The sequence below is a fragment of the Vigna angularis genome, chromosome 4 (genome assembly GCF_016808095.1).
Source record: "Vigna angularis cultivar LongXiaoDou No.4 chromosome 4, ASM1680809v1, whole genome shotgun sequence".
Lineage (NCBI taxonomy): Eukaryota > Viridiplantae > Streptophyta > Magnoliopsida > Fabales > Fabaceae > Vigna > Vigna angularis.
Genome location: NC_068973.1, coordinates 8789 through 20293, shown reverse-complemented (window position 1 = coordinate 20293; position 11505 = coordinate 8789). Strand labels below are relative to the sequence as shown.

The window sequence follows — 11505 nt, the reverse complement described above, 5'->3', positions numbered from 1 at the left end:
TAGAATTTTCACCCTTTTCCAAAATTTTCTCGCATTTCTTAGAAAGACGTTTCTTCTCTCTAATTTCCTGAATTATCTTTCATGGCAACTATGTCCATCTTTACCTCCATCATAGCTCTCTCTTGTTTGTTGGCTCTTTTCTCTACTCCATAATTCTCCCTTTCACCCTATATAAAGACTTTCTCAAAAGTCTCACTCCCATGACACAAACGTCCCTCTAACTATCTTTTATTAATGATTCATTTTATCCTTTTTTTAGTACAATTTGAAATGTAATTTAAAAGTTATCTAAAAAACTAAAATTGGGAAAAATATTAGATGCAAAAATATAACTATGGAAGTGTAGGAAGAAACTACCTAAGATTCCTTATAAAATAGAAGATAGCATATTGAAAATTCAAACCAACTTTCTCCAGGACCCCTTAAGAATACTTAGCAACTTATGAATGCCATTATGGTAAAAAAATGTATATGCAAGTTGGATGCAAGCGAAATCCAGAATTTAGTAGTACATGAACAAAACGCTTGACAAACGTGTTTATGATGATGGCAAGACTAAGAAACAATTAGCGTACATCTCTTAGTCGTTGATAGGCTGTCGTTGAAGCTATCAAATTAATATTACTTTTCAAGGCAACTTCAGTATTGCCAAGTAGTATTCAAGAAAGTAGATAGGGCTAAAGTAACCCTGAGTCGTCTCCCAACAAACACGGAATTGCTTTTGAATATCTGTGACTCTTACGAATGCTATGTAATGCTTATGAATAAAAGTAATGGTTGAAGAGTGTTTAAAGAATAAATAAGAAACTTAAAAACAGCTACGATGAAATAGGCTAATTCCACTGCTTTTCCAAGATAGATTCATTATCGGTTATTCACGGATAATTGTTCAATTGATTATTGTTTAAGTTTCAAATTAATTAAAGTACATTCTTAATTAATTTGAGGACGATCATGTATTTAACCAAAGTAAATTCTCAATCAAATGCAAAACCTTTCTAGATTATTCACAATAAATTCAACCAAAGTACATTCTCAATCAAATTCTATTGTGTTTAATCATGTCTATTCTTAAATCTCCTAACCAAATTAAAAGCTAATCAATCAAAGTAAATTCTCAATTGATTATAGTTGAAATTATTACTAATCAATCAAAGTACATTCTCAATTGATAGTAAAAACCATTTAATCATATGAAAGTTCCTAAATTAAATCAAAGTAGATTCTCAATTTAAACCTAGAAACCCTAAAACTCATATAATCAATATGCATGTAGATTCAAACATATTATGATGCAAAAATCTTTGCTTTTAACAAGATAGAGATGAAAGACATAGAGAGAACAACTTAAATCAATAACCAAAGTAAACAATTGCATTAACTCAATCTAACCTCAGAATCCATAATGGAATTACAGCAGAGTAGCCCTAGATGCTTAGCTCTCCATGAATGGAGTTGAATACAAGATGAAAGAAAAATGAGAAGAGTATGAGAGAATGAATGAATTGAAGTGAAGTCCCCCCTGGGTCTCTTAATATAGGGCTTGCTTGGGCTTGGACTCTGAATATTCAGTTGACAGAATCTTTTATCTCATATCTTCCAAATAACTAAAAGATTTAGATAATTATAACATTATTTGGAAGATGTTTTCTGTTGATATTCACAAATTAAATTAATTTAACAACTGAATTTTATCTTTTAGCTTTTTTTGACTTTTCAAAATTGCACAAATGCCCTGAAACTTTCTCTATCTGCACTTTAGCCCCTTCAGAATTCTCCAAATTTGCACCAGAACCCCTGTTGACCAGCTTTTGACCAGAGAAAGGACGCGCCCAATGGGAGCTCGCCACGTGGCTGCTCTCTTCCTTCCCCAATTAGGGTTTCAGATTTGGGGAAAGGGATTCCCTTTTGCCGTCTGCGTGCCGTGAGGAAAAGAGGAGAGGCTCGAGATTGTGGAGCTGCCTCGGTGGTTGCAGTGGCGATTTCTGTTCTGGGTTTTGCTGTGTGGTTTTTCTGAGTGCAGGTGGTGGTCCGTTGAAGCGTTGTGGTGGCTAGGTGCGAGAATGATGGAACGGCGTGATGAAGATGATTTCGGAGGAGGCGACAAGGTGTCCCGTGAGGAGATGTCGCGATTGGGTTCCGAGAAGGTGGCGCACTCGTGGTTCATGGTGGTGACGGCGAGACCGTGGTGACGGTGAGACCGTGTCGGTGGCATAGTGGTATTGTAGTGGCAAGGCGCGAGTGGCGTGGTGGTTGTTTGCGGTGGCTCGATTTGGTTCCGAGAATGGAGAAGATGAAGATGACGGTGGCTGTGGAAGAAGGTCGCGAGGAGCGTGGTGTTGCGGCGGCCATGGATGTCGCGCTTTGGTGCTGGCGGCGCGACGAGGAAGATGGTGGCCTGAAGATTTTCCGGTCATGGAGCGGCGAGGAGGCTCGCGAAGTGATGGCGGCGACACGGCAGTGGCGACATTGGCGGTTAGGGTTTCTGTGGAGAAGGTGAAAGATGATGCTCATGGGTTAGGGCTGATGTGTCATGGGTGGTGAAGTGGCAAAACCTGATTGGCTCACTGATTAGTGCAAGGATAAGTGACGTGGCATCATCTGGACGGTTTGATATGTTAGTGGAGGGATTTGGACACGTGGCAACATTTGATAAAATCTGGTTTAATTAATGGTAGGAGAGGTATGGGTAGGAAATTTTAGGAGGTGTATTCAGAATAGGGTTACTGTTGGGCTTAGTATTTGGGCCTGGTTAAGAGAAGAGGGGTGTATATAGGGAAATTGGGAGGTGCAAGGGTAAAAGTTGTCAGTTTGGCCCATCTGTACATTATTTTCCAAACAAAACTTGATTTTGGGCCTTGAATTGCCATTTGGACCAATAAAACTTATATGAGTGCTTCATCCTACACCTCCAACATTTCATCCTGCACCTCCAAAAATTCCATTTTTATCCTTCTGACATCTGTATCTCCAACTTTTTTAAAAATTTCATTTATTCTCTTTCTTATTAAAGCATTTTAATAACTATTTTTTTATTTTCTTCTCTTTCTTATTAAAGACACTTCACACCACCTTAAAATTAATTCTAATTCAATTTAAAATTTAAATATTATTTAATATAATTTTATATTTTAATAATTATTAAAATATGATTTATATTATAATAATAACTATATTAAAAAAATAAAAATAAAATAATTAAAATAAAAATAAAAATAAAATAATAATAATAATATAAAATTTGACTTAATATATTCAAATATATTAAATTATATTAAAATATTAAAACAAATTAAATAATTATTAAATTGAAAATAAAAACAAAAATTTTTAAAAAATCGAAAATCAGTTTTGTTTTTTATTTAAAATTTAATCAATATTTAATTTAATTAAAATTATAGCATTATTTATTATATTTTTATATTTTAATAATTATTAAAATATGATTTATATTTTTATAATATTTTTATTAAAAAGTAAAACTAATAATAACTAAAATAAGAGTAAAAATAATAAAAATAAAAATTATATTAAAAATGACATTTAATATATTTAAATATATTAAATTATATTAAAATATTAAACTAAATTAAATAATTATTAAAATTTAAATAAAAATCAAAATTTTAGAAAAATTTATTTATCGGATATCCATATCCGATTATAAATTTATCGGACGTCAATATCCGACTCGTTTCTGAAATTAAATATTGATTAAATTTTAAATAAAAAATAAAACTTTTTAAAACATTTTGTTTTTATTTTCAATTTAATAATTGTTTAATTTATTTTAATATTTTAATATAATTTAATATTTTTGAATATATTAAGTCAAATTTTATATTATTATTATTATTTTATTTTTATTTTTATTTTAATTATTTTATTTTTATTTTTTTAATATAGTTATTATTATAATATAAATCATATTTTAATAATTATTAAAATATAAAATTATATTAAATAATATTTAAATTTTAAATTAAATTAGAATTAATTTTAAGGTGGTGTAGAGTGTCTTTAATAAGAAAGAGAAGAAAATAAAAAAATATTATTAAAATGTCTTTAATAAGAAAGAGAATAAATGAAATTTTTAAAAAAGTTGGAGGTGCAGGATGTCAGAAGGTTAAAAATGGAATTTTTGGAGGTGCAAGATGAGATGTTGGAGGTGTAGGATGAAGCACTCAACTTATATTCTGACCTGCACAAATAAACATTAGAACATCCAAGAATAATTTATGCGCTAAAACTTACTTTTTACGTCTCTTTATTTCCCAAACCCAATAATTCCAATCATCACAAATTGACTTAAAATCAACTATTTAAGCACAATTATCCCATTAAAAATTTAAATTTTGTGGACATAAATATGCACTTATCAGTCGTTAAATAAAAATGGATTTTGTATAGATATCCATAAGCATAGAGCAGAAAAAGTGACTAACTTAACCTGAGAAAATCGAAATAAATGGAAAAAATATTATTAATAACCCTAGCAACTACATTTATATTTAAATGACAAATTCTAACAAATGTTCATAACAATGATGAAGAAAAAATATTCTACTTAATTTACCCAAGAAGCATAACTGAGGTCTCATTTGATATAGATCACTTGTAATCTAAACTTTAGGCCTTAAGCCAACATATTAAGTGAATGGTGACCAGTTATATCAGACTTAAGACCAAGGAGATATAAGTATAGGCATTATCTAACAAATCAAAGATCCAAAGGGGAAAAGTTAGAAACAATTTCTAGTGGACAAAATAACCAATGACAGTACATCATAGCATAACTGCACTAGAATGAATGCTAAAGATACACCTCCATTAGGAGCATTCCCGGAGCTATATATTTACTCATTTCGTTCTATAAGTTTCTGAAGACCTATGCACTTCATAAATTAATACAAAAGTTAGCAAACAAAAATCAATCATTACGGACAAAAATCCATAGGGCCTTCTTACAAAACAGTTACAAATTTCAAAACGTAAACTAGGCACAGGAGTTCAAACCCAGACTAAATCCACTATTGATAACAGTCCTTACTTGATCCTCCAACTCTTGAAAATAGGATGCTTTCTTCTCAATTCTATTCCTAGTCCAAAACGTTCTGTCTGTTGAACTGATTATGAGTTAAAATTATAATTTTTCTTGTGTTATTTAGAATAACAGAGCATCACGGTAAATCATGTATCAAAAATAAAACAATTGAATACTGTTTACAAACCTTTAGATCTTCAATATCGCTTAGACTTGCACGAGGAAGACCCATCTATTGTATTTCCTTGTTATCCTTAGAAATAATATCCATTGCCGTTAAAACATTCAAAGCATCATACACCCTCTGACGGATTTTTTCTCGTCATATTATTGCTGTCAAATGTTAATAAGAAATAATATCCATTGCCATTAAAACATTCAAAGCATCATACACCCTCTGACGGATTTTTTCTCGTCATATTATTGCTGTCAAATGTTAATAAGAAAGAATTTATACAAAAGAAAAAACCTGATCAGGAGTTGAAGCACGTTTGCTTGGATCAGCAAATTCAGCTACAAGTTCGTCAGCTACCTGAATACAAGCACAATCCACATCAAATTTATAAAAATAAAGAATAGATTCATTTGAGGAATTCAAACCAAAATTTGAGACACCATGAATTACAAATGTGACATGAAAACACCATATACAGACTGTAGTTCTTGAAGAATTTTCAATAACATCATATATACATCTCAGAAGCCAAAGGCTACGACTCATAGATCATGGTTATGCTGGATAACCAAGAAAATGTGAAGATAAGAGCTACGACAATCTGAGGAAAAGCCCTTTACAAGCCAACATTCAATTTTTCATTGCATACAATTTAAATTGGGTACAAAACATTAGAACTGGAAAAATAAACATGATAGTGCAAATGCATTGACAAAAATGTATTAAGAAATTAATTGGAAAAATGCAGAACCTATAGTAAGCATTCATTTTACGTGCATATGGCAAATAAAACTGAATCCAAAATTTAATTCCATTTTACCACAAACTGACTTAGAGTTGTAAGTTGTTCTCCCCTAGCTTTCTACCTTCTCACATACTGAACAACCAATAAGTGAGAAACAAAACAAGTAAGAAAATATATAATCACCCTGTCCTAAAAAAATATGACAATCTAAAGAACACAATGAACTAAAATACCACATATGCAGATCGAATTAGTGCTTATACTTTCGGCTTCATGTTTTCTTGCAAACAAAAAATTAATTTTTTCTAAAATAGTGGTCACATTTTAAAAATATAACTATCGACTTAGTAATTAAAATTACCAATATAATAACAAAAAAATTCACAGTATATCTCTTTATTTACTAATATTACTATATTTTTAAATTTTAATACTATATTTACAAAGACAATTAAATCATTTTTTATAAAAAGTATAATTTTAAATAACTTTTCATTGAATAAGATAGTGCTTCAGAAGAATTGGGCCTTTAGAAGGGTCTCTACTGCCCGGCCCCATTTGCTACCACTATCCCATGCATTATCTGAAAAGTTAAAAATAATTTTTTAATTTAACCCAAATTTTCTCGTTCTCTTCTCAGCTTCCTTTCTTCTGTGGTTGTTATACCCAACTTGTTTCGTTTCTCCTCCACCTTCTCTTTGCCTGACATCACTCGGGGTCGATGCTGTGGTACTGATAGTCGAACTCCTCGATGCCAGATTTTGCGTAAGTGAACACCTACTATCTTCAACCTCTTAACTTTTAATTTAATGAAAAGTAATCTTAATTTTCTAGATTTTTTTTTTGTTTTTTTACATAATTGATTGTTATTAAAAGTTAGACAAATGTAAAGGGTATTTTATGAGATGATATTACAATTTAAACTGTTTTTTGTATCAGATTCTTCTTCACAGCCACCACATAATGGGCAGCATAGATAATAAGAGAAGTTGGAATTCACTGACGAACGCTATGAATCCCTGCACTAATATTGTGAACTCCGTTCAAGTTCCTTTTCCTTTGTTCATCAAGTCTTTTAGATCAGTTCCATCGTTCAAATGCCTCTGCAGTAGCTCAGATGAAAAGGGAAGTGACGATGTGAAGGACCCACTGTATGGGTTGGTTGACAAGCAAGTTCAAGAACTATTGAGCAGAAAAGAGAACAAGATTTTGCTAGATGGTTTAGAGAAGGCGTCGCAGCGGGTTGAGATGGCTAAGAGAGAACTTGAATTGATCCAAAAACAAGAATTAGCTGTCAAGCAGTTGAAGGATTACGTCAACCAACTGGAAGGCGAAGTTCTCGAGGTAATGGTTGAGCTTTTCTTCCTTAGATATCAAAATCTCAGACTAAAAGATAAGATTAATCTCTGGATTTTACTAATATCTGTAGACTCATGACCAATTTAATATTAAAAATATGTCCTAATTCTTGTGGTTGAAACCAGGATTGCGTTTATCTACATCTCCTCTCTATAGATATTTCATCTCTTTTAGTTTAGAAGAAATGTTACTATCTACTGGAACTAATTATAAGAAAAATTAATTACTTTTACCAATGAACATAGTACTTTAAAGTTCATTTAGTGTAGTTATAAAATGATCAATAGATGTTTTTCTAAAAAAGGAACCAACATAAATGAATTTTCTCAAGAATGACGACTACAAACATAATTTACAGTGCATTGGAAGGTGTGGAAGTATTGATTAAATTGAATGGCGTAGCTAGGAGCTCATAATGTTCATGATGAGTGAGAAATGACTCCTGTAAAAAGTCATTTTCATACATGTTTATCTTATTTTAGCCAGCCTATGTATACTTTACAGAAATATTTTGCCTCAATTTATTTAATAATTCTTCAATAACTGATATTGGTACTTATCAATGAGTTATTTTATAGCAAAAGTACTATTTACTTATGATTAAAAAGTATTACGTAGTTCATGAGATGTTTTTGACTTGATTTCTTTTAATTATTTGATTCTTACTTTAGTCGTTACTTACAAAAATTGAGTGAGTTTAAGATTGAAGAATGTCAAAGAGACATATCAGAGGCAAAAGCCCTGGTGGAGAAAGCAGAGCAGTCTCTGTTGGTAAATATGGGAGGCCCTGAAGGTGGCGGTACATCCATGGGGATGAAAAGTGAAGAAACTGATCGAGATGAAGAGAGATGGGAGTCAATAAAAACAGCATCAATTTCTGCCCTTGTTGGTACCGTTTCAGGTCTCCCCATATGTTTCACTCAAGTCACCGACACAACTCAGCTGCTTCTTCCTTTGACAATCAACTTCATTAGTTGTGCATTGTTTGGAGTGACTTTTCGTTACACTATAAGGAGAAACTTGGATGATGTTCAACTTAAAACTGGGGTTGCAGCAGCTTTTGGTGTTGTTAAAGGTTTACCATGCTTACATTTTAAATGGATTCAAATTTTGTCACTGCATCATTTTAGATAAAATATCATCTTGTCCTTTTTTTTTCTTTTGAGGTCTTGAGTTGAATACTTTGAGTCTAAATAAACCTAATATTGGTATTACTGAAACAAACTCATGATGCAGGTCTCGGAACCCTAAGTGGTGGACCACTCCTTGAACCAAACTTTCAAAGCTTCTTATCACATGCCCAAGACGGAACAATTTATGTGAGTGAGAATCTCTTAATTTTTGTTTCTGTTGCTGTTGCTTTAGATTACTGTCTCAAGACAGGGCTTTTGAACGCTTTTCCAATTGATTGATCATAGCTTAAATACGAATTATTTGTTCAATTATCATAGCTTAGATGGACACTGATCAAGTGTCGGTATAGTTTCAACTTAACATAGTTCATCCATCCTATTAATAAACTCACTGATAATCTACTCACTGATAATCTACTAAGAAGTATTTTATTTACATTCGAATATTTAATCGCTTGCGTTGTTAAGCTGTGACGCTTGACCTTTCTGAATCAATTTTGCAGAATTCTTCTTGTAATTACTTGTTAAGTTATTTCTTTTGGCTTTAACATTCAGTGCAGTAGATAAATGACTTGACACCACTTGTCTACGTACACGAATTCATCTCAAATGTATTCCATGGTATCACAATATACTACAAGTTTTCTTAACAACCTTGGGAAAACCCTCCCTTCACTATTTTTCTGACAAACTTGATAAATCCTCCCATTACAAAACTATCCTTTATCTCTTAAGATTGTGAACTTCTATCTTTAGATTTGGTGCAAACTTTAGAAACCCTACCCTCGATCTCTACTTAAGGTGGTGAACCCGTATATCTTTATGTTGGTTATCTTTTCACATAATCCTTTTATATATGTTCCAGAAATCTTACCACATTGCATTTCGAAAATCTCCATCTAAAAATTTTATTTTTGGACTTTTGTTTTGAAAATTTTATTCGGAAAATTATATCATGGAAAAATTGTTCTAGAAAAATTCCAAAAATGGTAATTTGGAAGTTATTTTTACAGACTAAAATAGTTACGTTGAAAATTTGGAGATGCGCCAAGAAATTGTGAGAGTGCAAGAAGAAAAAGAAAAACACACATTAAATATCATGTTACAACAGAATATTTTTAGTATATGCTGAAAATGAGTAAATGACTTTAATTATTCGCTTTTTGAAACAAGAGGCTTTCAATTCCTTGTCTGCTTGTCAATAAATTTATTTAAATATTCAAAATATCACATGATAAAGTAAAATAATTAATACAATTTAATTTTATATATTTATATATTTTAATATTTTATAGATTGAATGATCACAAAAGTATTTTCGAATTCGAATATATATATATATATATATATATATATATATATATATTGAATTAGAGGTTCAGTAAAATATTTTAAAAGATATTTTCGAATCTAAAAATATTTTACTTATTTATTTTGAATAAAAAATTATTTTTAAAATCCTCAATTAGAATGTAATTTTTTAGTTTTTCAGTGTTTTGGAATATATTTTCAGATTTTAAAATATCTTATGAAATGATTAAACAATTCTTTTTGTAGTGATGAATCCAGAAGCAGCATGCCTTTATCATTCATGACCATCCATTCTTCATTATTTCGTCATTCGTATCTATCTCCGCCACTTATAGCATTTTTTTTTAGAGAAACCAAAGCAATTTGAAGCCAATAAGTTTTCCATGCCAATCCACAATGAGAGCTCGAGACAACTAAAGTTAGAGGCCGAATCCCACAAGAATATGCAGAATAATTTTCAATTCATAGGGGTGGCATTTGGCAAGAAGAGGGGTTCCAACATATTGCTATTGGTTAGGGCAGATGAGAAGATAAAGGACAGATTCAATTTTATTAGAGTGCTTCATCCTACACCTCCAACATCTCATTCTGCACCTCTAAAAATTTCATTTTTAACCTTCTGACATCCTGCACCTCCAACTTTTTTAAAAATTTCATTTATTCTCTTTTTTATTAAAGACATTTTAATAATATTTTTTTATTTTCTTCTCTTTCTTATCAAAGACACTCTACACCACCTTAAAATTAATTCTAATTTAATTTAAAATTTAAATATTATTTAATATAATTTTATATTTTAATAATTATTAAAATATAATTTAGATTATAATAATAACTATATTAAAAAAATAAAAATAAAATAATTAAAATAAAAATAAAAATAAAATAATAATAATAATATAAAATTTGACTTAATATATTCAAAAATATTAAATTATATTAAAATATTAAAATAAATTAAACAATTATTAAATTGAAAATAAAAACAAAATTTTTTAAAAACTTGTTATCGAAAATCAGTTTTATTTTTTATTTAAAATTTAATCAATATTTAATTTCAGAAACGAGTCGGATATTGACGTCCGATAAATTTATATCATTTTTAATATAATTTTTATTTTTATTATTTTTACTCTTATTTTAGTTATTATTAGTTTTATTTTTTAATAAAAATATTATAAAAATATAAATCATATTTTAATAATTATTAAAATATAAAAATATAATAAATAATGCTATAATTTTAATTAAATTAAATATTGATTAAATTTTAAATAAAAAACAAAACTGATTTTCGATTTTTTAAAAATTTTTGTTTTTATTTTCAATTTAATAATTATTTAATTTGTTTTAATATTTTAATATAATTTAATATATTTGAATATATTAAGTCAAATTTTATATTATTATTATTATTTTATTTTTATTATTTTATTTTTATTTTTTAATATAGTTATTATTATAATATAAATCATATTTTAATAATTATTAAAATATAAAATTATATTAAATAATATTTAAATTTTAAATTGAATTAGAATTAATTTTAAGGTGGTGTGAAGTGTCTTTAATAAGAAAGAGAAGAAAATAAAAAAATAGTTATTAAAATGCTTTAATAAGAAAGAGAATAAATGAAATTTTTAAAAAAGTTGGAGATACAAATGTCAGAAGGATAAAAATGGAATTTTTGGAGGTGCAGGATGAAATGTTGGAGGTGTAGGATGAAACACTCATTTCA

The 11505-nt window shown here is 29.4% G+C and overlaps 1 protein-coding gene across 4 annotated transcripts; it reads left to right on the top strand.

The window, feature by feature from the left end:
* The first annotated feature begins 6571 nt into the window (after positions 1-6571).
* LOC108322252 (uncharacterized) lies at positions 6572-10471 on the top strand. 4 transcript variants are annotated; one of them, XM_052876565.1, is made up of 5 exons: positions 6572-6729; positions 6904-7308; positions 8026-8398; positions 8560-8642; positions 10116-10471. In XM_052876565.1, exons 2-5 carry the CDS (start codon positions 6928-6930, stop codon positions 10182-10184), a joined length of 906 nt encoding a protein of 301 aa, XP_052732525.1. In that variant the 5' UTR covers positions 6572-6729; positions 6904-6927; the 3' UTR covers positions 10185-10471. The 4 variants fall into 4 exon arrangements, with proteins under 4 accessions (XP_052732525.1, XP_052732526.1, XP_052732527.1 ...); XM_052876566.1 differs by having other exon boundaries at positions 10014-10137; XM_052876567.1 differs by lacking the exon at positions 10116-10471 and adding an exon at positions 9017-9540.
* The last annotated feature ends 1034 nt before the right edge of the window (positions 10472-11505 follow it).

Coding starts and splice junctions, on each gene's coding strand:
- LOC108322252 (XM_017554276.2), top strand. CDS start 6,928: ATGGGCAGCATAGATAATAAGAGAAGTTGGAATTCACTGACGAACGCT. Junction 7,309..8,025: donor TGGAAGGCGAAGTTCTCGAG/GTAATGGTTGAG, acceptor AGTGAGTTTAAG/ATTGAAGAATGTCAAAGAGA. Junction 8,399..8,559: donor AGCTTTTGGTGTTGTTAAAG/GTTTACCATGCT, acceptor CTCATGATGCAG/GTCTCGGAACCCTAAGTGGT.